This window comes from Sus scrofa, chromosome 1 (genome assembly GCF_000003025.6).
Source record: "Sus scrofa isolate TJ Tabasco breed Duroc chromosome 1, Sscrofa11.1, whole genome shotgun sequence".
Taxonomy (NCBI): domain Eukaryota; kingdom Metazoa; phylum Chordata; class Mammalia; order Artiodactyla; family Suidae; genus Sus; species Sus scrofa.
The window spans coordinates 854,473-882,467 of record NC_010443.5 but is presented as its reverse complement, the minus strand read 5'-3'; the positions used below and the strand labels follow the sequence as shown (position 1 = coordinate 882,467).

The 27,995-nt window shown below is 60.3% G+C and overlaps 1 protein-coding gene across 6 annotated transcripts; it reads right to left on the bottom strand.

Moving 5' to 3' along the window:
- THBS2 (thrombospondin 2) lies at positions 1-27,995 on the bottom strand. 6 transcript variants are annotated; one of them, XM_013992423.2, is made up of 22 exons: positions 27,106-27,640; positions 24,508-24,582; positions 22,067-22,623; positions 20,920-21,004; positions 18,802-18,998; positions 16,561-16,701; positions 15,868-15,961; positions 14,819-14,986; positions 14,433-14,609; positions 13,575-13,748; positions 13,020-13,147; positions 12,789-12,941; positions 12,070-12,288; positions 10,588-10,695; positions 9,699-9,858; positions 8,286-8,404; positions 7,607-7,841; positions 6,203-6,430; positions 5,490-5,761; positions 4,937-5,034; positions 4,154-4,293; positions 1-1,913 (listed from the first exon to the last, which is right to left on the bottom strand). In XM_013992423.2, the coding sequence occupies exons 2-22, from the start codon at positions 24,557-24,559 to the stop codon at positions 1,906-1,908; spliced, it is 3,513 nt and encodes a 1,170-aa protein (XP_013847877.1). In that variant the 5' UTR covers positions 24,560-24,582; positions 27,106-27,640; the 3' UTR covers positions 1-1,905. The 6 variants fall into 6 exon arrangements, 2 of the variants coding, with proteins under 2 accessions (XP_013847877.1, XP_013847876.1); XM_013992422.2 differs by lacking the exon at positions 27,106-27,640 and adding an exon at positions 25,930-26,503; XR_002342140.1 differs by having other exon boundaries at positions 6,203-7,841; positions 27,106-27,995.

Sequence of the window (27,995 nt, the reverse complement as noted above, 5' to 3'; positions counted from 1 at the left end):
TAGAGAAAACCTTTGTACAATTTATTTCCTGTTATTAATCTTTAGAAAAATGAGGCTCTAGCTAAATGCAGGGATTCAGTGGTGAAATTTTGACCATGTGAACAAATAAATAAATATTTACAGTCTTTGGCAAAACAAAAGAAGTTTCATCCGTCTGTACCAGAAGTTTGTTTTTAAAAAAAACATAAATAATTTACAAAAAACCACATGGCACATTCTAAATATTCACATAACCATCCCACAGCGCCGTGGTCCCCCAAACATCACAGAAAACCTACGCGCTCGTCACAACTTCCATTTAATGACGTTTCCCAACCCTTCCTGGTCTTGGGGATACAGCTCCACCAAGACAGGTAGAAAGTGCAGCAAAACAAAAGGAAAATCCACCTCAGAGGAAGCAACAAACATGCCTTTAGGAGACGGGCGGCGCGAGGAAAGACGGGTCGTGGCCCTCTCCCCGGCAGTGGAGTGAGATCCTTCTCGCGGGAGGACCGACAAAGTCTTCTTCCCGAGTCCCCGCCTGCAGTGAGACTAACGAGTGTTTCCTGCGCAAAGAGCACGCAACTCACAGCAACAACAAAACCAAACGTGTGTGCGCTACTGATGACGGATCAATGGCTGTGTCTGCTCAGACGGGTCGGCAGGATCCAGTGTCCTAAGATCCTACGCACAGCAGATAGATAGATGACCACAAGAAAGGATGAAAGTCACCGGCAACAGAATGTATTAAGGTTCCATGGTCAACTCTTCATTAGTATTTATTTAGTCCATCACACTGGGTAGCATACGCGTTAAGATGGCAACGTAGTATTATCAAGCCGTGTATTTTCGCAGGAAGATATTTGCTGTAACTGTGTCTTATATACTAGTTATATGTTTACGTCTAGAAATTATACTACATGGGGCTACTTGGCTTATTTAAAATAAGTTACTGGTGAATGGAACTTCATTCTGCATTCATTCAATAAATATTAACACAGCATTTATGACCGGAACCTTAATGAAATGTGTTACCAAGTTAGGTAAAAGCCACCTGTCTGAGGTGTCAAGGCCTCTGGGATGGGGTGAGATGCCAAGGTGCGGTCGCCCATTTGCTTTTCAGCTGGCGCTCCCCCAGCGGCGGGCCCACAGGAGACGCTCCAGCAAGGATTCTGGTGACCAGAATGCAGAGGCAAGTGCCGAGGATTCTCCCAGGTCCGCCCCGCCTCGAAGGGCCACCCTCCCCGTCCTGCGTCTTTGCAGAAATGAGCCCTTTGCAAAGACATTCCTTCCTGGATAGAACTGCGCCCCTGGGGCTCCCACTGCGGGACAGGAGAGTGGGGAGGGGCTCTTTCACTGCTGGGATCCGTTCTCACGTTCCAGGCAGTTATCACGTCCACATCACCCTCTGACCTCCGTCTTACGACGGCGCTACCTCCCACTTGAGCTGACCCTTCTTTATAATCGACCTAACAGGATCTGGGTGCTCGCCCACCCAACTGAAAGCACTGAAAGCAGTGTAGCCATAATTTTCCTGCTTAATTTATGATAACGGCTTATGCACAAAATCCCCTTCACCTCCATATACACATAAATACAATAAGTACTTACATTTCATATGTAAACGTCATTCTTTTTAAACAAACAACAAACATAATATCATGCTCAATTTTCACTCCACGTAAAGTCTCAGGTGTCACCGCGCCGGTCTTCCTGCAGTGGAGCTGGATGTGTGTCTGGCTCCATTAACATTCATCCTCTGAAGGCGCTTGGGCTTGGGCTGGTGGCAGGAGGTGGAGAACCGCTCAGAGTGAGGGGTCGAGAACAGAGGTGCTGCTAGAGAGAGAAGCCGTGAGCACCGGGATGGACTGAGCTGTCTGGATGACCGCTTCTACAGTACTTTGCTGGAAACACAGCAAATCTGGTTTAGATATCTGCAAAACACAGGGGGCAGAAATCAGCAGACGGGACCGTGAGCTTTGTTCCAATTGATTTTGTTGAACAATAACCTAAATATCGCTACTTCCATCTTTAAAAGACATAAATAGCACTATTTCGATTTCAAAAAGACATTACACTATGGATGGATGTGTGAATGGATGGATGGTGGATGAATGGCGGATGGATGGATGGATAAACAGGTGGATGAGAGAATGGACGGAAGGAAAGAAAGACGGATGAGAGGATGGATAGACGGATGAGAGGAAGGAAGGATGGATGGTGGATGGAAGGATGGATGGCTGGGTGGATGGATGGATGGATGGAAGGATGGAAGGATGGATGGATGGATGGATGGATGGAAGGATGGAAGGATGGATGGATGGAAGGATGGATGGATGGATGGAAGGATGGAAGGATGGATGGATGGATGGATGGATGGAAGGATGGACGGATGGATGGATGGACGGATGGATGGATGGACGGAAGGATGGATGGATGGAAGGATGGACGGAAGGATGGATGGAAGGATGGATGGATGGATGGATGGATGGATGGATGGAAGGATGGATGGATGGATGGATGGAAGGATGGATGGATGGATGGATGGATGGATGGATGGATGGATGGAAGGATGGATGGATGGATGGATGGAAGGATGGATGGATGGAAGGATGGATGGATGGAAGGATGGAAGGATGGATGGATGGATGGATGGATGGATGGATGGATGGATGGAAGGGTGGATGGATGGAAGGGTGGATGGATGGAAGGGTGGAAGGATGGACGGATGGATGGATGGACGGGTGGATGGATGGAAGGGTGGAAGGATGGACGGATGGAAGGATGGACGGAAGGATGGAAGGATGGATGGATGGATGGATGGATGGATGGATGGAAGGATGGATGGATGGATGGATGGAAGGATGGATGGATGGAAGGATGGATGGATGGAAGGATGGAAGGATGGATGGATGGATGGATGGATGGATGGATGGATGGAAGGGTGGATGGATGGATGGAAGGATGGAAGGATGGATGGATGGATGGATGGATGGATGGATGGAAGGATGGATGGATGGAAGGATGGAAGGATGGATGGATGGATGGATGGATGGATGGATGGATGGAAGGGTGGATGGATGGAAGGGTGGATGGATGGAAGGGTGGAAGGATGGACGGATGGATGGATGGACGGGTGGATGGATGGAAGGGTGGAAGGATGGACGGATGGAAGGATGGACGGAAGGATGGACGGAAGGACGGATGGACGGAAGGACGGATGGACGGATGGACGGATGGACGGACGGAAGGACGGAAGGATGGAAGGATGGAAGGACGGATGGATGGATGGACGGATGGAAGGATGGATGGATGGACGGAAGGATGGAAGGATGGATGGATGGATGGACGGATGGATGGATGGAAGGATAGACGGATGGAAGGAGGGAGGGAGGGACGGATGGACGGATGGATGGAAGGATGGATGGATGGAAGGATGGAGGGAGGGAGGGATGGAGGGAGGGAGGGATGGAGGGAGGGATGGAAGGATGGATGGATGGATGGATGGAAGGGTGGAAGGGTGGATGGTGGACGGATGGATGGATGGACGGATGGATGGGATGGAAACATGGACTGTCTCAAAAAAGCAACCTAACCTAGGGGAAAGAACGCTTCACCACAATCTAGAAGATAGATCAACATTTTTGTTGTGTGATTTTTGAGAAGCAAGTCTGAGTCTTATTTACCTCAACTGAAGAACGGGGATATTTTCATTTTGATAGTCTTACAGCACGGAGAAGCCAAGCTCTCTTTGGGTGTATATTATTTGATTCAAATACACTCCTAGAGATGTAGCTGGAGAGGACCTCCCCACTCCACGTCCCCCTGCTCTTTTCCTCCCTCCCTCTCTGCCCCACCCGTCCTTCCTTCCTTCCTTTCTTCCAGCAAGGGCAACAATCCAGAATGCCGTTAGGGGCCCAGAGGGTGTGGGAAATACAGGAAGCAAGGGATAGAGCCCAGTGAGACAGGTGGAGCCTGGGGGGAACTGAGAAGCGAACGTCTTGCCAAAGACGTTCACACCCAACTTCAAACAAACCGAGTGACAGACAAAGTCAACATAAGCTGACCGGGCAAAACGTCTGCTAGGGACGGGCCACCAGCTCGAGGCTCAGCACCTCTGTTCCTCCCCAACTCCTGTGCCGCACGCGGCCCCGGCGAAGGCTCTCACACCCACCTCTGCATTCGTATTTGAGGTCCGAGAAGTAGACCATTTCTTGAGAGAAGACGAACAGGCCCAGGCGCCCGCCCGCGTAGGTCTGGTCGTAGATGGGTCCCGAATCGGCCATCACCTGTTTTCCCTCGTGCACTAAGACTCTGGGGGTAGGGGGGGCGGTTTAAGCACGTCTGGCAGAAGGTGGGGACACAGTGTGACCCCAGAGCCTCCTGCCTCCCTGTCACGCCCCCCCATGCTGGGGCGCCAGCTTCTCCCCCAGGTGTCAGTGACCTCCTGGCCATCATCCTGCTCTGCGACACCTGCTTCGTCCCCAGGGACTGTGCGCTGTGGGACAGCAGGGCGGGCTCCTCCCAAAACGCCCAGAGACAGGAGGCTGTGCGGGAGTGGACAGGAGGCTCCCTGCGGACACACTGCCCTCAGCCAGCCTGCACCTCCCCTACCCGCGTCCTGTCCCCAAGGACACACAGCCCCCTGCTGAGACTGGCTCACGCTCTTAGGAACCAAGCTTAACTCTGCAAAAAACCTAAGTTTAAGTCATCTGCATGTGGTTTTCACCACCTGCCGTTACGAACTCTGTTCTGCCAAGAGAAGCAGATTCTGCCGACTGGTTTTGTAAAAGTTTTGTTCAAAGATGTGTTTTAAGCTCAGCCATTCACAGCGACCCTGTGCTCCAACCGACTCACGGGCACATCTGCAGAGCTGCAGTTACCTTCCCTGCGTGACGCCACCCTTGAGAGGTGACAACCACTTGGCAGAAGCACAGCTGGTACGGAGCTACCTCACCTTATGTAGCCCGTCTTAGGCCTGTGGGTCAGGTGCCACCGGTAGGCAGTGTAGTCCTTCCAGCCAATATTTTTGGGGTCGTGCCACAGGGTACGAACCTAAGGAAAGACACGCTCCTGAGTGCCGGCGGCTCCTGCATCTGGACCACAGAGCTCAGCCCCAAATGGGAGAGAAGCGCTGCTCTGTGAGGGGCGCCCGGGGCTGCCGCCGCCCCATCTCCCTCCCAAGCGGTTCACAGACAGTATAAGCTGGGTGCAGGTCGAGTCCACGCACTGGACCCCACAGATGGGTGCGAAGAGCACCGGCGCCCGGCCGCATCCTCGACGGGGACCTTGGGCAAAACACTGAACGTTGAAGCCCAGCTCTTCCCTCCGCTAGAAGAGGGTAGCGCTCGTTTAACGCGCAAGCGGATAACCGAGGGTGTGGCAAGCCTGGGCCTGGCATCTCTAAGGAGCCCGGGGCCCAAGAAGAAACGGAAGCCACTGCGATGTGCGCTGAAACGAACGAAACCGGCGGTGGGTGTGTCCCGGGGGCAGAGGAGACGCGCCCTCACCTGCCCCTCCGTGTTCCCTGTGTGCCACAGGGCGTTGCGCAGGTGCTCGCCGGTGCCCGTGGTGGAGTTTACCACCTTGAGCGACACCCCGGAGTAGCCGTAGGCCCGCGTGGGCTGGTCCTCCCAGTAGGTCTGCGTCACCTGCTTCCACATCACCACGTAGAAGCGGCTGCTGGACTGGTAGCCAAAGACGAAGCCGGCGTAGTCGTCGTCCCGGTCCGTGTTGACGTAGAAGGTGCCGCTGAAGTCCACGGACCCAAACTCGTCAAAACCTGCAGGCCCAGGGGACACCGGTCAGACGGCGGCAAGCCCCGGGGTCTCGGGGCTCAGGGAAAGGCAGCTCTCTCCTCCTCGCTGTGGCGGGAGGCGTCTGTGACGCTGACACCAATGACATTTACGAGCTGGTCTGTTTAGAGCCCCCTCTGGAGCTCCGGCAGAGCCACTGCATCGGGTTACACCCCACAGGCCAGGTCCACGCAGCCAAGTGGCGGCTGACCACCGGAAACTTCAGAGGCGAAGAGAGGCAGATCCACGCCCGCCCCCAAGTTCTTCCACCAGAGACATTTAGGCAGATGATTTTACAAACCAAGGGGCCGAAAGGAGCGGCTTCCGTCCGGAAAGACGGGAGGGCAGCCCAGGGTTTTAGGGAGCAGCCGCGTGCCCCTGGGCGCCTTCAGGCAGGACCCGAGGGTGGCGCCAACTGGGAGACTCACCCACAGCGATGCCGGGGTCGGAGTTGGCCGTCTGCACCAGCTCCTTGCCTTGGTGGCGAATGACCCAGTTGGGATCGATCTGCGTGGTGCCCTTGGGGTCCAGGGGCACCATCTGGAAGTTGCGGAAGTCCGTCTCGCTGATGGCGTTGTTCTCGGGACACACGTCGTCAATGTCCGGGATGCTGTCGTTGTCAAAGTCGTCTTTACAAGCGTCGCCACGCCCATCACCTGTCACCAAGGACAAGCAGAGAAAAGGCCAAGGAACAGTGTGCCACCTGCCTTTCTGTGTCTGAGGGAGCCGGAGGCGATTCTCTGAAAACGGGGGTAAGAGCTTGGCTGTGTGTCATGACCTCTGGCGCTTGGCCCGAACGCTGGGAAGCGTCTGGACGCTTTGGAAAACATCGCTGTGACACGTCCCGTAGCAACGCCCGCCACCCAAGCTCCTGTCGAGTCACCTCGCTTCCTCCTGAAGGTGAAATCAGGGACCAAAACCGGACGCTGCCGAGCACCATGAGGCTGAACTTCCAGATCCTGCCCTGCTCATTCTCGGAACTGCGAGCATCACCCTAGTCCCCCCTGCGGTCTGTTTAAAGCAGCCACTTTCTCGAAAACAGACTTCATTGGGGGAGCACCTCGTCCAAGTGCCAGCGAGGCGGGGACCAGCCCGCACCTGGAGAGACGCCCCCGAGACCTTCCGGGCCCTGCGGCTCCTGGAGATGCTGGCGCTCCCACAGGCAGACGCCACCGGCCAAACTAGCCCACTTGGCGCCCACTGCTTCAGAAGGAGAAACGCCTCCGCGTTCAACCTGACTCCCATCACAGCCTTCAAACGACTTCTCGGCGCTCGAGCCTGACACGCGCCCCCCCACCCCCCGACTGCCGTGTGACAGGCCCCCGTGTGAGGTGCCTCCAAACCACGAACATGCCCCGTGCGCCAGCCTGGCCTCCACCCCAGCCCCACCCCTGCTTCCCGTGAAAGGCTGCCTGTCGCCCTGCAAGCCCCTCCCGGGCCCAGCGGCTGCAGGCCAGGACCATCCATTCTCATGTCTAGAATGAGCCCCATGCTGCTGGGGGTGAGGCGGGGGGCGGGAGGGGGGTCCTTGGAGCTGCGCTTCAGATCAGTGAGTCCTCCGTGAGTCCGTGGGTCCCACTGGCTCAAACCCCAGGTCCCCACCTCGTCCACGGTGGGCGTGCATCCTCCACGCGGCACCTGGTCAGCCAGGTCTGCACCCTGGAAACCACGTCCCCCGGGCGTGCGAGCAGAAGCCAGGGGACATGCAAACCGCCCCCGTGCACAGCTCTGCACCGTAGTGCAGCCTGAGGCTCTGGCAGGAGAGGCCGAGCCCCCTGCGGACCCCCCCCCCCACGGGCTGAGGCTCTGCACGTGGCCTGGGCAGCACCCACCGTCCGAGTCCTCCTGGTCGGGGTTGGCGACTAGCCGGCAGTTGTCCCTGTCATCCGGGACCCCATCGTTGTCGTCATCCGAGTCGCAGGCGTCGCCCTTGCCGTCGTGGTCGTGGTCGGCCTGGTTGGCGTTGGAGATGTAGGGACAGTTGTCCTGGTTGTTCTGGTGGCCGTCCTCGTCGACGTCCTCATTGTTGTCACACTGGTCTCCCACGAGGTCGTTGTCCACGTCCGTCTGGGGACAGGGTTTGGGGACAGCGCCCTGAGCATCCGTCCAGCGAAACAGATGCCGGCGTGTGGGCCGGACCCTCACCCCACGTGCGTGGTCCAGGGTCTCCCCGAGCCCTCCCACAGGAAGCCTGGGGAGGGACAGCTGCCCAAGTCTGTCCCTCTGTCCCTCCCACAAGGTCCGCGATCCACTTCGACCCGCCGTGTCCTCCCTGCGTCTCCCAGAGGCAGAGCTGGAGAAGCGCCTGCCCACGCCTGCCTTGGGGAGATGCCCAGATGGTTAGCGGCCAGCGAGACTGAAGCCCTGCTAGACTCGAGCTCTGCAAATGCTTCCAGTTAAAATGATTGAAAAGCCTCTGCCGTCAGGTCCTGGCAGAGCAAATGGAACACCGTAAAGCGGCCCACATCCGTGACCCCCTCCTCTCACGCCTGATCCACCCCAGGCTACTACCTGGTCGGGATTGTGCACCAGGGGGCAGTTGTCGCAGTGGTCGCCCACGCCGTCGCCGTCCGTGTCTCTCTGGTCGGTGTTGTAGACGTAGGGACAGTTGTCTCGCTCGTTGAAGACATCTGCAGGATTGAGCGGGATGGAGGCATAAACTGGGAGGGGAGAAGCACGTGGCTCCCCCCCACCACGTTAAATACCTGACAGCCAAACTTGTGTCGAGTAAAAAACGGGTCTAAGAAATCATAAGATGGAAGGATTATTGAATTCATGGAGGGCTTCCCATTAAAATCAAAGTCCCCTTAGGTGGGAGCAGAACCAACTCCCGGAGGAGTCGACACACACCAGGGACGACAACTGGGCCCACACGCCAACCGTGTCTCCCTAACGCCCACTCGGAGAGGGGTGTGGAGCTCCTAGGAGCCCGTCAGCTCCGGGTCCACTCCCCCAGCCACTCCGCACCTCAGCAGGAAAACCACGAGGGAGAGGCTGCAGGGCGGTAACTGCCACATCTGGTTCCAGACGTCGGAAATCAGACGGCGAATCTCATCGCCTCTGGGCTCGTGAAAACCATTACCAATGGTAATCAGACTCAAAGGGGAAAGCCAGCCCTCCGGAGTCAGCAGGGCATCAGGCGCCGGGCAGGCGGCTGTCGTCCCGGGCAGGTGGGGGGCCACGGGGCCGGGCAGCGAGGACCCCGAGGGATGCCCGCCATCCGACCTCACGGACGGGATGGGAGGAGAGGCCCAGCGTTCGCAGCCCTGGAGAACATGGAGGCCAGACCCCGCCCTGGCGCCGGTGGCAGTGGGTCCACATGATGCCAAGTCACCCCAAGGAAACAGCCAGAGACGAACGCAGGCGGGCAGGCGGAGGGCGTGGGGGTGAGTGTGTCGAGCCACGGCCGCGCTGTGGACGCCCAGGGCCAGGCGGAGCCGGGAGAGGCGGCTCTGCCCCAGGGCACGGCTCTCGGGTCCGGCAGCCTGGTGGTGTCAGGGGTTCGCAGCATCTGGGCCACCTGGAACCCCGGGAGCTTTGCAATGAAGATGGTGTGGGGTAGGGCGGGAGCACAGGCCAGGCCCAGGCTGCCCTCGGGCCGTGCTCAGAGGCAAGGTGGGTCAGACAGGGAACCGATGTGGGCAGAGGGGGGCATGAGAGGTGACGCGGGGCTCGGACACACGGACACAGGGCTTGGAGCCCGGGATCCGGAAAAGGAAGGCGACGAGTCTGCGGTTTCCCGTAGGTTATCCCGCGGCTGGCGACCCGTTCCAGGGACGCACGGGCAAAGAGGAGCTGAACGGGGCCGGGCTCCTGTGGGACCAGCTCAGGGACGCCTTGTCTCACGGCAGGTGCAGACAGAGCTGAGCTCGTCTGATACCCAGAGCGCAGCGTGGCTGACCAGGCCTCGACCGGGGGACTGACCGTCGCCGTCGATGTCCACGGAGCAGGCATCGCCCTCCCCGTTGCTGTCGGTGTCGATCTGTGCGGGGTTGTGCACGTAGGGGCAGTTGTCGCAGCGGTCCCCAACCTCGTCTTTGTCGTAGTCAAACTGACGGGGGTTGAAGAGAAGCTGGCAGTTGTCCTGGAAGAAAACGCAAGGGAGGAACCTGATGCGCCTCGCGGGGCAGGGATGTCTGCGATCGGTCTGAAACGGCTCAGCACTGGCAGCACTGGCAGCGTCCGAAGCCGCTCCGGGTCACCGAGGCCAACAAGGAAAACCGCCGGATGGCGTCTTCCCATCAAACCATCCGGCAGCATCTCTGCCCCGGCTAAACATCCTGGGGGTTTACAGAAAGGGTGACGTGCCGTGTACTTCGGGCCGAGGCTGGACACAGACCCGTCGAGGGCGGGAGTCGACGGGTCAGTCGAGTCTGATGCAGTAGATCTGCGGCTGAGACTCGCGGGGCTTCCCCTGCGCTACCCCTGAATCAGGTGCCAACGAGTTCTGCCTGCATGTCGGCAGCAGTTCTCCCAGGAGAGGGTCAACCTAACGCCCTAAACGCAGGGAGCGGGGATGTCACTCGGGGCCACAGCACCCCTGCCGGCACCCCCAGGAGGAGGTAGGTGCGTGCCCTTCACGCAGCTGAAAGCACGTTAAACCCAACAGCGCGTCCGGCAGGGCGCCCGGCCAGCCCCGCGTCCTGAAAGCTGGCCTGCGGACAGGCCAGGCCAGACGCGCCCACCGCAGCCCGCCCGCTTCTCATGCGGGGCAGCGGCCCCAGGACGCAGGAGGCCCCACCCGGAGCGCTGCTCTCCGGCTCTGCCCGTGCCCCGAACCGCGAGCCGGAGCTCCAGCGGCACAGCCCCCCACCTTCTCATCACTGACGCCGTCGTTGTCGTCGTCGTCGTCACAGGCGTCCCCAGTGCCGTCCTTGTCAAAGTCCTCTTGCCCAGAGTTAGGCAGGAGCGGGCAGTTGTCCTGCAAGCAGAGGAGGCAGGCTGGGTGTGACACCGCCCCTCCTGCGGGAGGGCCGGAGCTCGCGTGGCAGCAGCAGGCACGGGTCCTGGACGGGGAGTTGAGGACAGGGACCTGGCAGCAAGGCCGTGGCTCCTGCGCCTCCTCTCAAGAGCTGCCAGGACGGACGTCACCACCACCAGTGACGTCACCACTGCGGAGCGTGTGCCTGGAGCCCAGGAGCCTGCAAGCTGCCCGGCGACAGCAGTTACAGGAAGGCGACGAAAATCCGGGGGAGGGCAGAGCCTCCCGTCACACACCCCGCCCCCCGACTCCAAGCTCGGGATCACGAGCCTTTAACCCTCATGGGCCGGCATGGGATCCGGGATCCTCGAAGGCATGGGGGTCGGCTCGGAAACCGGGGCCCAGCCCTCAGACCATCTGCCTGGCTCAGCTCTGCCCAGGAAGTGGGCGCCTCCTGTAAAAAGCCACTGTGTTTCAGTTCAGCCACGTGATGACTCGAAGCCAAGCTGTTCACACACTGTGGCCGCAGGAGCTGGAAAGAGCAGCAGAGGGTCCACGGGAGAAGCACGTTCGAACCCACGCGTGGGTCCCCGGTCCGAGAAGAAGGATGGTCCTCAGTTGGCAGGGCTGGGGCCGGGTTTCAACTCCAGCCCAGGAAGGAGAGAGAGGGCCCTCCCGTGCGTGGGGGGCACCCAGGCCTGGAGCGTGGACGCCTTTGCAGCAGATACACAGGGGAACTCTCAGATGCTGCGTGTGGGCGTCAGAAAGAGCCTGGGACCCACACACGGAAGCAGAGGCTGGGGCAGTGTGTCCGCAAGCCCAGGGGGCCTGGAGCCCCGGAGTGGGCACGCCTGGAAGAAGCTTCCCCTCTGGCTGCGGTGGGAGCCCAGCCCTGCATCACCTCGTCTCAGGCTCTAGCTCCAGACTGAGGGCAAAGGCCTGTGGGTCTGTGGCCCTTTGCTCAGTGGCCCCAGAAAAGGACCCCCCCACACACACCAGGTCCTAAGAAAGCCCCCTGCGTCCAGGGGGCCAGACCACTTCTGGATGCAGCTCAGAGGCTCCTGGCAAAGGGAAACACTTGCTGGATTCCGAGTGGGTTTCGGAAGCCCGGCCCAGCCGTTTCCCTCCCTCCCCTCCCCCACTGATTTCCAGCCTCGTCTCATATGCAGCCAACAGTGTCCCTCCCGTCCCAACAACGAGCTGCCTGTCCAGAGGGGCCCCGGGACTCGGAGAAACCCACGAGGCAGGCGACTCGGAGCGGCTGGTGGTGGGAGAGCCTCCCGCCCTGTGGACCCGCAGGCCATGTCCAGGGCACAGCCACCCGGAACTGGGGCCCTGGAGGCCAGGGGTCCCCACCCCACGCCGTGCCCCCACCTTGATGCAGTGGTAGGTGGCGTTGGTGGCGCAGACCAGGTTCTTGTTGGGCCAGCCGTCCAGGTCCGAATCTTCCCCACAGATGAGCCCGTCACCCGCGTAGCCCGTCCGGCACTCGCACTTGAACATGGGGTCGCTGAAGTGGCCCAGGTAGACACACTCAGCATGCCTGTGGCAGTTGTGGGTCTTGTCCTCGCAGGGGTTTTCAGGCTCACACACCTGCGGGGGGCGGGGTGCACCACGGCTGAGCCTGAGCCTGACCGGGAAGGGAGGGTTCGAGGCCGCACTCTGGGCCAAGTGCAGGGCACAGGGCCCCCGCTGAAGGGCTGCCGGGGCCGGGGGGGGGCGTGTACTCGCTGCGGAGCACGTGTCCAGAAATCCAGGGCTCTGCTCCCTGGATGTGGCCTGAGGCCCTCACCTTGAGGCCGGCCAAGGTCACAGCCGAGCCCACAGCAACCCCCAGGGTCACGAAAGACCACAGGTCCCCACCCTGGTCCTCAGGGACCTTGTGCGTGAAACTCAGACCCAGCCCTGCGCTCCCACCCCCTGGGCGTGAAAACGTCCCTGTGTCCCCATGCTGGGGTCACGCGGGCCACCAGAGCCAGCCCCTCTCACCGTCTCCCCAGCACTGCGTCCTCTCTCCTGCCCAGCCCGCCCTCGTCAGGAGCCCGCCTGATGTTCCGAAGACCCTTCGCGGAAACACAGGGCCAGCGGCTCACCTGCTTCTCGGTCCTGGCCGCCTCCAGGCCGACGCCGAAGGGCTGGCTCCCCTTGTAGCGCGGGGGGCAGGGCAGGCAGTGGAAGCCGGGGTCGGTGTTGACGCAGCGGTGCGCCTTGCTGGTCGTGAAGCACACGTCCGTGACCACGGCGCACTGCGGGGACCGGCAGACCACACGTCAGCCCGCGCTCCCCACCCACGACGGACACCCCGCTGCCCTGGGGGCGCCCACCTCGTCCAGGTCCTCGCAGTGGGTGCCGTTGCCCAGGAAGCCCACGGGGCAGGAGCCGCAGGACCAGGACCCGTCGGGGAAACTGCTGCACGAGGCCCCGGGGAAGCAGGGGTTGGACAAACAGCCGTCTGCGGGGAGGAGGAGGAGCCGGGCTAGCGCGGAGCCGCAGCGCCCCGACGTGACCCGCACAGGCGGCTCAGGCCGCCCTCGAACTCCCTGTGGCTCAGTCGCGGTGGAAGAGAGTGAGACAGGAAGATGCCAGCCGCAGCCCCCCGTTAGCGCCTCCGAGAGGGAAGGTCTGAGGCAGAGCTGCCGCAGGTTAGGAGCGCGAGTCCTTACGGCCCCATTATGCGCATGTCCCCTCCAAGGCGAGCTCTCGGTTTCGACGTTAAAACGCTAGAGCCGCATTAAGCAGAGGGATAAACCGTTTTCTTCGTGGGCACAGAACTGTATTTTCCGTTTGCTAACCCTTTAGTCCCAATAAAAAGCCGGTGGTGTCCTCTGGCTGAAGTGCACCGCCCTGGGGCAGACCCGCTGGGCGGCCTCGGCACCCACCTACTGGGCAGCTCCTCTTGTTGCACATCTGCTGCTCCTTCACGTCCCCCACGCAGTCCTTGCCACCGTGCTGCGGCTCCGGGCTGTTGCAGACACGCGTCCGCTCCCGGATGCCGCCGGCACAGGTGACCGTGCAGGCCGACCACGGGGACCAGGGGCTCCACCGACCATCCACTGGAGGGAGAACAGAAGGTCACACAGGGCGCTGGGGCTTGGGGACGGGGTCGGGGCAGAGCCCGGGGCGAGGCCGTGTCCCTGGGGAAGAAGGCCTTTCGGGACCACCGGGGGCGGGGCTGCCGACGGGAAACTCCAGGTAGTTTTATTTTGTCCCCAGAAGCTGGAACCCTTGATGAGGGGCAGCCGCAGGTGCACCCCTGCCACAGACTAGAGGTGCTCACACCCTAAAGGCTGCACGAAGCTGAGTGGCTGTCACTGGCCATCAGCAGCGACGGGTCGCCCAGCAGGGAGAGGAACCAACCACGGCCTCCTCCTCTGAGTGAACACGCCTCATGACTCGGCCTCCCGGGGGCCTGCTGGGGGGGGCACGGGCCTTCTCGAACCCGGACCCCAGGTGCCCCTGAGGCAGGAGGCCGTCTCCTGAGACCTCGTCTGTGCCCTGTCGATTCCCCAGGGCCCCGGCCCGGCTCCTGCAGCCGTGGCCTCGTGGCAATTTGATGGAGATGAGAGCAGGGAGCTCAGGCCCCAGCACTGACCCCAAGGCCCGGCCTCCAGAACCCAGAACCCAGGCAGCCAAGGCAACCCGGTGCCCCGCGTCGCACGGGCCTGTGCCAGGCCCGTGTAGTGCTGAGGTTGGGCCCTGGAGCCCCTCCCCGCAGCCTCCCCAGCCCATCCACTCACCGGGGCAGGGTGGGCCCTGGCAGGCCCTGGTCTCGCGGCCGCTCCCCTTGCAGCCCCGCCCGCCCATCTGCGGCACCGGCGAGTTGCAGAGACGGATGCGCGTGATGTTGCCGACCCCGCAGGTCACGGAGCAGGAGGACCAAGGAGACCAGTGGCTCCAGCCGCCGTCCTGCCGGACTAGCACGGAGGAAACGAAGACACGGGTGGCGCGGGCACCTGGGGGAAGCTGGGGGCTGGTCCACCCGGGGTTCGCCAATCCATCAGGGAGGGGGACCAGGCTGAGGGCCTCCCAGAATGGGCGGTGGCAGGCGGTCTCCGAACCCCAAACCCGAGGGCTGAGCCCCGGCCCCCACCCCCGAGACCCCACCCCGCGGCCCCACACTCACTGCGGTGGTCGCACTTGCCCAGGCTGCACGCCCGCGTCTGGATGGACGGCCCCAGGCAGGTGTTGCTGGTCACGTCGCAGGACCGCCCCCTCTGCTGGGTGCCGGGCCCACAGGTGGCAGAGCACTCCGTCCACTCCGCCCACGGGGACCAGCCCTCCTCGCCGTCCGCTGAGGGAACAAGCTCCTGTCAGGCCTCCCCAGGGACAGCCCACGCGGGAGAGCCCAGCGCTGGGGTCCATGCAGGACGCCCGCACGGGCGCTGGGGTGAGCAGACACGGGAGCTGCCCAGGTCGGTCCCGGGCCGGGGCTCAGGGCCCCCTGCCCAGGAAAGGGTCTGTGATTTTTCTAACGGTTTTACCAAGGACAGGGCTGACCCTGCCTGCGCAAGGCTCCACTGGAGTTGTCCAGGTGGGAGCAATTTCCATTTTAACCTCCATTTGCTGATCTATAAACGGCCATGAAACTTCAATTTTTGGTTGAAATGACAGAACACTAAACTTAGTTCAACAAAGACAATTCCCTGCCAAGAGATTTTTCGCTGGAAATTACAATCTCCAAATAAGAGAAAGGACATGACCAGGCAAGGGCCTTCCTGGTGAGCCGTCGCCGTATGGTCACATCAGGTCGTTGAAGGGCTGTGTGGCGGGGCTGTGCTTAAATGTTCTAGAACGCGGAAGAACCGCGAGGGAGGCTTCCTGCGCTGCCCGCACGGCGACCAGCAGGAGGCCCCCGTCTGAGGAGGCTGCTTGATCACGGGGTTCGCTCACCCGATTCGGCAGCATTTAACAGGTCATGTGTGTCAGGCACTTTCACACAAGTCATGGTAGAGTTTATTTCCTTCAAAAAACTAACCCTGGGTCGTGGGCACAATCAGCCTGTGTTTTACAAAGAAAGAACCTGAAACCTGGAAAAGCCACGTTTTGTTCAGAATCACGGAGGGGCAGAGCCTGTGCTCGGCAAACAGACGGCGCAGACGCGGGGACGAGGCCAAGCCCCCCCCCCCCGCCCCCTCCCGCCGCCGCAGCAGCGCCCGCCCCGGCGACACTTACAGAAGCAGGATGGGCAGCACTCGCCGTCCACGAAGGCCGGGTCGGCACATGTCGCTGGCGGGCAGGTGATTTGGTGGCAAACAGTTTTGAACTTCTACAAGGAAAAGGGCGCTTCTGTGATCCTCGTTTAAAGCATGAACATGGGGCAGGGGCTGGATTGAAAGGGCCGGTAGGAGCCCGGACGGTCTGCCACGCGGGCTGCCGCTCCTGAGGCGCGAGGTCACCTCTCTCCCGAGCGCCCTGAGCGGGCTCTGGGACCACGTTCTCCTTGTCTCGCCCGCTGAGCACCGAGAACAGGGCCTCCCAGCTCTGGGGTGGGCAGGAGGGGGACAGATGAGGTCCCGCAGGGTCTGGGCCACCATGGTGCAGACCAAGGGGCATGAAATAAGGAAACCCAACTGCTGTCCTGGGCAGTGACCTGCACCCCAGAGGTTTGTGCTGAACCGAGAGGCCCTCACGGGACCGCGCGGCTTCCGGCACAGACCAGAGGGGCCTGTGCGCCTGCCCCCAGCCCGCCGTCCCCCCGCCCCCGGGAACAGTGGCCGAGCCCCTCCCCGCTCCTTCGCGTGCAGATCCACGGCCGATGCCGGCCTCACTCCGGTTACTTCCGGCTCCGCTGCCCCGACGCAGCCCAGTCCCGACAGCCAGGGCCCGCGGGCACCCACCCGGCCCCGGGGATGGCGCGGCTCTCACCCTGCAGGTGCATTTGGTGCAGCTGTCCACCACCCAGGTCTCGTTCTCGGCGAAGAAGCGGCCGTCCTGCCAGCAGGCGGACACGTTCCTGGTCTTGGGGGGCCCGCCAATGAGCTCCCAGAGAAACTGGTTGTCGTTTGACTGGAAGAGGAGGGGGACGGCTGAGTGTGAGGACAGGGGGGCTGTCGGGCTGGCCGCGGAGGGACGTCCCCTTCCTTAGGATGGCACAGGAGCAGAACCAGCAGGCTCGCAGCCTGGGCGCCCGGGACCCGAGGCTCAGAGGCCGCAGAGGCCCCAGGGCAGCGCCAGCGCAGAGACCCGCCAGGCCAGGCGACTCCGCTTTGCCTCCGCTGCCCCCCAACCCCTGCGCCCCGAATGACAGCCGCGCTGAAGGCTTGTGGCCTGTGTGTTTGGAGGCCACGGGAAGCAGCGGCTGGAGCCGACGGGGGACGGTGCCTCCCGCCACCTGCAGCTGAAAACTGAGGCTTGGTTCCTGAATTCGTCTGTGGTTCCCAGTGTGACGGACACGCCCTGACAGCACGAGCGCAAGGGCTCACGCAGCCCTGCTATCGCGGGGCTGCAGACCAGCGGAAAGGGCACCAGATGTTTTTAAAAAATCAAATAAGTGACAGTTACCTCATTTGCCCCTGAACACGTGACGTTACCTCCCTCCTTCTAAGCACTTCCTCCTGCTGCGTTGCTGACAGGGCGTAAGGGGCCCTCTGAGAACCACACGGAAGACATGCAGCCCCGCCCCCGTCTTGCACCACATTGACAGAAACACATCATCCTGACATTTTTGTGCAATTCAGGGAGTTCACAAATTTCCTTAATCCCTGACTCCAATGTGAGCAAACTCGTCGCAAAGCTCTTTTCAGTTGGAAGGAGCAGAATCGGAGGCAAAGGACCCCCACCCCCCGGCCTGGCCTCCCTCCTGCCCCCAGGACCACCCCGGGCCCCCACCCCATCCTGGCCTCCCTCCTGCCCCCAGGACCACCCCGGGCCCCCCACCCCGTCCTGGCCTCCCTCCTGCCCCCAGGACCACCCCGGGCCCCCCACCCCGTCCTGGCCTCCCTCCTGCCCCCAGGACCACCCCCGGGCTCCCCCCTCCTGTCCTGGCCTCCCTCCTGCCCCCAGGACCACCCCAGGCCCCCCGCCCTATCCTGGCCTCCCTCCTGCCCCCAGGACCACCCCGGGCACCCCCACCCCGTCCTGGCCTCCCTCGTGCCCCCAAGGACCTCCGGAGGCCCCCAGCATCAGCCAGGCCGAGGTGCTGGACCCTGACGCAGCCAGAGTTGAAGGCCCTGCAGCGCCCCACTCCCAGCTGTGGACACTCAGTGGGGTGCTGACTGCACAGCCCCACGGCCCGCTCCTGCCCCAGGCCCAGGACGTGGGGAAACTCCAGAAGGCACACGCTGTCTTGGGGGCTGCTGACCTCTAACCCGGTCCCCTACCTCCCCAAGGAGTGGCAGTGAGCTGCCTGCCCGTCCCAGGCCTGAGTCAGAACCCGCCAGCGCCCCCGGCTGGACCGGCGGGCCAAGCACCTCGCCGCGAAGCATCTGCAGAGCCTCGGGGACCCCACGACCCCTGCCCGCCCCCCGCCTCCTCGCGCCAGCAGTCGTCCTCTGAAGCTTAAATCACACGTCCTGGGACCCGAGCCCCGTTTCCTCCTCCCGGACGTGCTGTGGAGGCGAGGACACGTCTGTCCATTATGGCCTCACGCCTCAGGGACGGGCTGTTCCCCACCGAGCTCCGTCCTCTAAGTAAAAGCACCTCCCTCCGCAGTCAACGCTGCTCCTGGGAGATGAGTGTCCCAAGTTAAGAACTGGTGGCGGAGGACGTGGCGCCTGTGAGCTTGTTTCCTGTCAGCATCGCTCTCCCGCCTCTAACCACACGGCATTGTCACCAGACAGCAGGACCCGCCTCATTTTCCAGGGAGCCTGCTGGTTAGTGCCGGTTAATCAGGATAAGTCATGGTTAGTGGCAGTTAGTCCTGGTTAGCGACGGTTAGTGATATCAGTGGTAGGCGGTGATGTCAGCAGGGATTACTGGTGACTAGTGGTGGTCGGGGTGGTTAGTGGTGGTTAGTTATGGTCAGTGGCGGTCAGCAATGCTCAGGAGTGGGGCAGTGGCGGTCAGTCACGGTCAGCGGTGGTCAGTGACAGTCAGCGGTGGTCCGTGACGCTCAGGAGGGGTCAGCCGTGCTTGGTCGCCTTCGAGCCACGCAGCCCGGGCACCTACCACTTTGCGCAGGTTCTCGTGGAGCTGGCTCACGATGACGTGCAGCCCCGACAGCTCCTGGATCATGCTGCCCAGCTCCTCGCAGGAGTGCTCGCACACCTCCCGGCCCTTCTCCGCGCCCAGGCCCACGTGCCCCGTGGAGACCGGGGGGCTCAGGTGGAGCGTCTCTGTGTTCTCACTGATGGCGTTGGCTTCGGCTGCAGGAGGGACAGAGGACAGTGAGCCGCCGGGCCCCGGGCAGCCTGGCCGGCACCGCGGGGCTGCCCCGGGCTCGTCGGGAGCGGCGGGCGCCACGTCGCGCCCGAGAGCAAGGGGATCTGGTGGCGGCTGTTTCCCATGGCAGCCCTGCTTGCGCCGGGCGCTCTGCCCACCTTCGGACACCACAGGGATGCAGCCCTCAGAGGCCACCCACCAGCAGAGCGGTTCAGCCCGGGACAGAAACGAGCACAAAGCATCGGCACGAGCGTTTCCCCACACATCAGCTTTGAACGGATTAGAGGCAACAATTTCCTCTTTTTCTTATTTTTATCCGAATTTTTCTATAAACATGTAGGTGACTTGGTATTTTCAAAGCTCCTGGTTTTGTCCCCCACCCGAAATCCATCCGTTCTGACGACAGGCCTCACACTCCGTCTATCCCATTTTCCATCCCAAACACCTTCTCCTTCAGCTGCGTGTTCGGCATTAAGGCAAACTCAGTTATTTTCTTGCTAAATATGTCATTTCGTCAGGACGTCCCCTCCTTTTCCCTGACATGTCATTTCTCTGCTGGCCTCCCAGGAGCCCCTGAAAGCAGAAGCCTTGCTACAGGTTCAGAATCTCAGTGCCCAGAGACCACACAAGCCTCTGAGGTTCCCGGTCCGTGGCTCTGCCCCAGATGACACAACTGACTCGGGCAAGTGCAAGACCGAGGCACCCTCCGGCGGGGCACGGTGGCCTGGCTTCCTCTCTGCAGTGACTGTCACGTGTTTCAAACGTCTCTCTGAGACAGCCCATCGCTGAGTTAGGACTTGCAAATGTGGTCAGTCTGTCTGTCTCATTGAGCTTTCATTGCTTGGTTCAAAATCCTTGTTGCAACTCACGCTGACCTTGGGGTGCCCCTCAGACTCACTAGACCCGAACCTCGTCACCACACGGAACCACATAAACACAAGCTTGTTACCTGCGGGGCCACCGTGTCCAAGGATGCTCAGCTCTTACTTAAAGACAGACAAACCCTCCAAGGCCCCGAGACTGCCCTTCTGCCCTTCTTTCTCTGAATCCTGTTACCCGTCCTGTTGAATGTCAGTTTACTATCTCAGCCTCCTCAGAAAGTTTGTTCTTTTATGACCGAACCCCCCCAGAGATGCTGACCTAGCCCGAAGGGACTGATCCTGGCATTTTAGCCGGAGCTGGTGGTACGGGGCTATGGCGTGGTCCTGAGCTGCTGCAGCCACCTCTTAGCACAAGTAAATCACATCGCGGGACCAAGCGGCAGGCCCAGGAACCCGCGGGCGGCTCACCTGCGGTCAGTGGGCCCTCCTGGTTCCCCAGCTTCCTCATTTGTGAAGTGAGGAAGGGGGATGGCGCTTTGAAGATTAAATGACACATTTCACTTAAAAAGCCCAGCATAGTGACCTTCCACTAAGAAGGGCTCAAGAAATTGTTGGCAAATAAGATTGGAGGTAAATCAAGATGCAGCCGACAGACAGCGTGGGAGGACCTGTCAGTGATGCAGGCAGTGTGTGTTTTCATAATAAAGCCGTGTTGGTTGCTGTGACTAGTATAAAAAAACTGCCATAAACCAAGTTGGACAAACAGGCACTGGGAGCTTGTTAAGATGAGCTTTACACATCAATCGACAGGTTACTGCAACCTATGCCGTTGTTTGCAAATATTTGAAATCAAGTTAAAATGCTAGGCATTTATTTTTTGGCTTGTAAAGTGGATTATATTGGATGATTAAAATACCTTCATAATTAACCCTTAAGCAATTTATTGTTTTCAGATGCCAGCACATCCAAGCTGACCAGAGAGCTTCCGGCCAGGATGCTGCACTTGCTCCGACGTGTGTGCGCGCCCGCCAGCCCCCGCCCACGCCGCAGGGGAGGCCCATCCAACGGCAGTTCGGACACCTACCTCCCTGGCTTTGCCGACAGCCCTTCTTGCTTAGAAGATCTTCCACGGAGTTTTCAAAAACTAAGAAGACATTCTGCAGCAAACCCTGAAGCAGGTGCAAGGAGAGAGACAGAAAGACGGGCGAACATGAGATGTTTGGTGCCGCGCTAAATGGCATTTTAAAAACCGAGATGTAATCTCAAAGCAGTGAGGGCATTTTCTCCTGGGCTTCTACGCTCAGCAGGTCTGAAGTCTCCTTGGTGGGTTAGCAGGTGTAAGTCACCAGGAAGCTGCCTCTGGGGGAAGAGGCAGACAGTGGGGCTGGCCTGAGAAGGAAGAGCTTCTCAGAGAAGGGCGGGCAGGGGGCCCTGAGAGAGGCCAGGCTCTGTCCTCTGGGCACACTCGGGGGAGCTCAGGCCGTGCCCTCGTGGCAGGGGATTCTGAGGGCAACCAGCGTTCCTGCCCGCGGCCATCGGGTTGAGGGCCTGCACTGGTCCAGTCTCAGAACAGACAGGACGTCTGTGACACCAGCCTCCACCCTGTGACACTGAAAGCCTTGTCCACTGCATGGGGCCCGAGCTCCCTGACGACGGCCAGAGACCACGTCTACAGCCTCGAGGCGTCTCGAGGCCTCTCTCTGAGCCGAATCTAAAGGCAGCCTTCTTTCCAAGGATCCCTCCGTGCCCGGGAGCAGCTCCCAGCCGTCCGGCAGGGTCTACGCACTTGGCCTTTACAAAGAGCCTCTTGCAGCGCCCGTGGCATTACTCCCTCCTCGGGCAGGCGCCCTAAGGAAGCACAGGTGCTACTTTTCTCTCCCACCACGTCAGTAATGAACCGGAGCTGGAGTGGGCTCTGCAGACGGGAGTCTAGTGCAGGAGAGACACCTGGGCGGGCCTGATCAGCCAATCCAGCTTCAGTCTGGAAATCGGGGACCATTTGTGGCGGTTTGCTCTGCTTGCGCCTGGTCCAGAAAGCGGTGCGCGTGTGTGTGTGCTGTGTGTCTGTGCGTGTGTGCACGTGGAGGTGATCGTAGGGCCAGCAGGCGGGCCCTGTGTGGAGCTTGTGGCGGGCAGTGGGTGCATGGGCGCGTGCTGGGAGCGCGCGTGTGTGTGTGCCACCCCAGCGCCTCCCGGCTGGGCAGCTGGCACCGGGCGGCCGGCTCACCTACCCTGAAGTGGCTCTCGCGGGCGGAGCCCTTGGCCACGTACATCCGGCTCTGCTCGGTCTTCAGCTGCTCGTAGAAAGGCTCGTCCAGCGTGAAGCTGTCCATCAGGTCGCAGCCCACGTACAGGCTGTAGGTCTCCCCGGTCACCTGCACCGTGACGTTCTTCCACTGGGCGTCGGCCAGGCCCACGTCCTCCAGGGAGATGACGTGCTGGGCGCCGTCCACCCAGTAGGTCAGGTCCAGCGTGTCGGCGGGGCCGTTGGAGACGATCTCGAACTGCCTGCGCGTGGCCCCCGGGCCCTCCAGCGCCAGGAGCGTGCCCCGCGACTTGCGGTCCTGCTTCAGGCTGGCCGTCAGGAAGAAGCCCTCCTTCCGCCGCATGGCCTCGGCGATCCGGCCCAGAGGCTCCGCGCCCACCGGCGGGATGTAGTCGAAGCGCACGAAGCGGTAGGCGGGCACGCTGGGGTCCGGGCCCCGGAACTGCTTGGCCCCGATGGTCTTCCTGTTGATGTTGCTGACGCTGAAGAGGTCAAAGGCGGTGTCCTCGTCCTGGTCACCAGCTGCCCAGGGAGCAGAGCAAGGCGGTCACCGGAGCACAGGCGTCCTGCTCTCAGGCGCACGCGTGGTCCACGTGTGTGCGGCTGAGGAGCCCCGCGCCCACTCGCGCCCTCCCTCAGGGATGCCCGCGCTTTGTCCCATGGGGAACGCCGCTGTCCTCTCTCCCCAGAACAGCTGCGACCGTAGGACAGCTCCACCCTTGACCCCAGGGAGCTGGGGCCACAGGCAGACCAGCCATGACACCAAGCGCGCTGTTCAGATTAGCCGACGCTTTGCCCAGCAAGACCTCCTCGAGGAAGGAGCAGGGCCCGGTTACGCCCAGACATGGTCCCCCTGTCCTGGACCAGGACACGGGGCCACCTGCACTTCCAGCCTGGGGCCGGGGGGCTCGGTGCGACCTCTCTCTGCCACCTGACTGCCCAGAACGTGCCCACGGAAGGATGGCCCTTGAGCCTCGCCATCCGTGCACTATTAGCGATTCCCGTGGCCTTGTGGGGAGAGCGCCGGCCCAGAGCCAGCTACGCGGGTCCCCCCCCGGTTTGCAGAGACCCATCCTGCCTGCCTGAGTCACATGCAGGGGACGGTCTGGGACACGGGGACCTCACGTCCACACGCAAGTGATTTCAAGTCACCACGTAAGCTACTGGAGAGGAAGCTGTCAGATGTTACCCAAATCCTAACACGTTAAGTCATTCAAAATAATTTTCTGAACAGAAAACTCAAATAAAGCATAACTTTTTATCTGATACTTGGCAAGTCACAACATGAAAACACACGGTACTGCTGGTAGAAATGTTCACTTTCCCACCTTCGATGGAGCTATTCGGCCGCGTATCGAAAAGCCCTAAAATAATTAAAACCTGTGGCTCGGTAGTTTTATTTGGGGAGGTTATCCTAAATAAATAGTCACTAATATTAAGACATACGTAGTCACAACAGTGTCCTGTGTGACTTCATTTATACTAGTCAAAATAGATACAATTTTGACGGGCATGTGTCTAAAATAGTAACAGTAGTGGCAGTGACAGTATTACTAGTGATACTACAGGCGGGGTTTAGTCTAAAAAAATCAGTTGACCTTCTAGTGGAACATTATACAGTCGAGCAGAAATCTGACAGAGTGCTATAAACCAGCTGTGACGGAAAAATAAAATCATTTTTAAAAATAAATAGGAGTTCCCGTCGTGGCTCAGTGGTTAATGAACCTGACAAGCATCCATGAGGACACGGGCTGGATCCCTGGCCTTGCTCAGTGGGTTAAGGATCCTGCGTTGCTGTGGCTGTGGTGTAGGCCGGCAGCAACAGCTCCGATTGGACCCCTAGCCTGGGAACCTCCATGTGCCATGGGTGCAACCCTAAAAAGAAAAAATAAATAAGAAATAAATAAACAAAAAAATGTAAAATAAATAAAATAAAACAAAATAAAGGTAGAGAAAAGGAATATTACATAGTCATTAAAAAAACATGTAAGGAGACAGACAGGAAAATATTTTTGATATATTTTTAAGTACAAAGAAATGGGAAGGAAAGAAGTTACAAGAAGCTAAATGCTTCAATGAGGTGTAAATATCAGGAAACAAAAGGCAAAATGCATCCAGCAGAGACTGCATTTCCAGGTGAGAGGGTATTTTTCTCCAACGCCTGGATTTTCCAAAAATACATTTCCTACCACATGTACTCAAAAGTAAGTGAAGATTTATTTTAAAGGCAGTTAAGAAGGTTCTAGAAGGTGAGGTGCTCTGACCAGGACTGCACTTTGTCCTCGTCCTGAGGGTGAGCTTCATCCTGGGACCCCCACCCCAGGTATGCTGGACCAGGCCCCCGAGGCCAGCGGCAGAAGCGGCCACAGCAAACTGCCCCCCCCCCCATCAGGCACGTCCACTCACCCCGAGCGCTAGACCAGGCCCCCGAGGCCAGCAGCAGCAGAGGCCACAGCATCCTGCTTCCCTCCAGTGAAAACCCTGCAGACAATCAGACACTGTTACTTACGAACACGCAACTTGTAGTACAGGTTGGAGGTTGTACTCACAGGACGGTTTAAAACCCGTCTGCACACAAAATCAGAAACGAATGCATTTGCGGGCAGCCAGGGCTGGGTAGGAACTGTGCTTCTGGAAACGGGCCCTGCGACTGCAGCTGGTGCTCGCTGGGCTAGCGTCTGGGGACAAGCACCGCGCCTGTCACAGCGCTTAACCCTCACAGGGACGAGGAGGCTCCATTGTCGCCACTCCACGGACGGGTAGGTGGAGGCGAAGACACTGTTTGCCCAGAGCAGCGCTGCTACGGAAAGTGCAGCCAAGACGAAACCCAGGGAGTTCCGAATTTCGAAAAACGTCAGCCTGGGGAAACGGCCTAGGAAGACACATGGTGTACCCAGCCGAGAGAAAAGCTGCACACGACCTAACTGAATAAAATAAACGCGAACTGTATGTGAGTCAGACGTAAACCAGTCTGGTGGAGCGCAACTGCTAACAGCACAGCATTCCGCCCGTAATCATTTTCACTTCGCTTTTCTATTTTCCTGCAGGCCTGTTTTTCCATTCTTGAGGCTTTTCAGTTGGCAGGTTCACCAGACACTGGCCCAGGAGTCGGAGACTGGCCGGAAGCCCGCTCCGCTGTTAACCCCTGCTCGGCCTCCGAGCGTGTGGCCCCAGGGCTGCTCCAGCGACACACTGTGCCCTGGTCCTGGGGAGGCAAAACCAAGCAGAGACCCCCCACCCCGCCCCGCCCAGGGCTTCCAAGACCCTGAGCGCCCTGGCAACGAAGACGTCCAAGTGGCCACCTCCCCAGAAGCACTGGGGAACCTGAGGCTACCCATGGGAAAGCGGGGTCCACGCAGGACCCTCAGGCTCCCCTGGCCTTGCCGTCCGTCCAGGCAGGTCCCGGACTTGCTGTCTCCCACCTGCACAGGGAGGCGGCAGTTGGGCCGCGCGGGCCGGCCCCCGCCCTGCCCGGCTCTGCTGCTCTGTCAGGGGCCCACTGTGCAGCTGGGGAAACTCACGTAACCTCTCAGGGCTCGGCCGCCGCTTCTGCAGAATGAAGGACAGTCTTTTAAACGATCTACTCCTAGGGTTCTCATGAGGACCACGCCAAGCACGTCACTGTCTGTAAAGGCTTATTCAGCCCGGCTGTGTGTCCAGAATGCGCTGTCCCCCGACTGCCCAGTGCAGTGGTGACAGTAAGCACGTTGTCAGCAGGGCCTCGGGGACTGAGTTACACGAGCAAGCCCTCGACAGGTACTTAGCAGAGTACCTGGCACCCAGTGAGTGCCCTTAAGTGGTTTGATAGGAGACGGCGGGCAGGCACACCTGCGAAGCTTCCGCCCTGCCTTCTCCCCATTCGTCCACATGCGGGCCCCTGCCCCCGGGCCCACAGTGGTGGCTGCAGGCTCCGGCAGACAGATGCACACTGTCCAAGATGTAACTCTCCAGCTTCTGGAGGCTCAGCTTCCTTTCAGCCTCGAGGGAGTAAACTGAACTCTGCTGCTAACAAAATCCAATCCTCTGATTCTAAGGCACGAGGGTCACAGGGCATCAGCATTTGTCACGGGAGCCTGGGGGGGGCCCACCTTATCTCATGGGGTCGCAACAAAGAGAAAGCACTGGGGCAGAGGCGCAGGTACGGTGGGTCCTGGGTGACAGGAGGCACACTTGCGAGATCACACAACACGCACCCTGGGGTGGCAGCTCCCACACCAGCACCCCGCTTCACCCACGGAGTGGGTGCTTATGGTTCTAGTTTTTAGAGAAGCAAGCACGCGTTCCGCAACAGAGTATCACGGGAGTTTGTAAAGCCCTCTAAGAGTTCTTTTCCTATCAACACTCCCAGCAGGAGTCACTTCGCTGAGAAGTCCCCTCTCCTCCCCAAGGCGGCGGCGCCTTCCCAGGTCTCCTCACCCAGTCTGCGTCCTTCCCGGACAAACCCGCTCCCTTCAGACGCCCGCCGACCGCCCGCCACCGCCTCTTCCCCGGACGCCGAGCAGCAGCCAGAGCGCAGGGCACCCGGCCCGACTCCTACAGGATGGTCACTGAGAGCGTTTGAAACACTGCTCAGCGAGCAAAGCCGTGGGGAAGCCGACTCCTAGCCTCGCTGACGGCTGTTTCACATTCTCGGGAACGATCTCCGCCAGTTTCTTTCCGATGCCTGCCCCCTCCAGAGCTCACTCGAGCTGGAAAACTGGAGGGTTTTCTGTAGCCGAAAGCAGAAGCATCCGCCCGTTTCCAGGCCGGTACACGCAGGAGAGCAGCAAGGGTCCCGAAGCCCAGGAAGCGCGCTGCGCGACCACTGCGGAGAGAGGCTGAAACCGAGCCTCCCCGCACCCCGGGAGGCAGAGCACAGAGTGCAGGGCGCCTCTGCCCCAGGCCCGCAGGCAAGGCTCACAGTCGGGCTTTGTCCCTCCTCTGCTCCCTCTCGGAAGCAGAAGAGCCTCCTGTGAAAGTTACAGCACCGGGAAAGGAAACGGTGGAGGTCGAGACGGCTCTCACCTGCAACGTGGAGACCCCGTGGGGCTGGCTCCTCGCAGCCCGGAGCACCGTCCAGGAGGGAGACCCGGCCCCACGCTGCGCTGCGAGGAGCGGGCGCGGGGCTCCTTTATAGGCGCCGGAGCCTGTGTGGTGCTGTCAGTCAGACACACGCAGGAGCACGCTGGAGGCATTCCTGCCCGGGAATGACATAATTCCTCCTCTGATCTCGCGTTTGCTGCGAGCACCTGGCACGGGGGTCCCCGTCCAGCCCCCACGCCGCCCCCGCCCGCCCGCAGCTGGGGGACCGAGGGCAGAGGAGGAGCCCGAGGGGCCAGGGGAGGACGGACGTTCCCTGACTCCTCTCAGGAAATCAAGTGCTATAAATAAAAGCAGCACGGCTGGCTGGGAACTCCCCTTTCTGCTTAAGAGAAAGTGCGAGCTGAGGCTTCGATGGGGTTCGCGTTAACCAGAGGGAGAAGGGTCCTTCTAAACCGGGAAAGGAGCAATCCAGAAAACGCCCAAGGGCAAGCGGGCGGGACCAGTTCATCCAAGTATGCGTGAACTTACACGGGTGAATTCCTTCACCACGTGCAAAAACCACGATGTTTAACCTGACAGGAAATCAAAACTCCAGTTAGATGAGGGGGAAACAGGACTGGGAGAGCTTATTTTCTCCCAAATTCTACGTCATTTGCTCAGTCTGACCCCACAGGAGGGCCTCTCCCTCGGGAGGTCCCGCGTGGGGCCGAGAACATTTGGCACTGGCTGTCCCGGTGGCATGAACAACCCACAGTCGCTACAGGCTCACTTAGCGGGACGGAGCGAGGGGTGGGTTCCGCAGGATGAAGTCTCCAGGAGGAAGAAGACGGCAGCAGCCAGACGCCCTGCGCCCCCCTCCCCCGGCCCCAGAG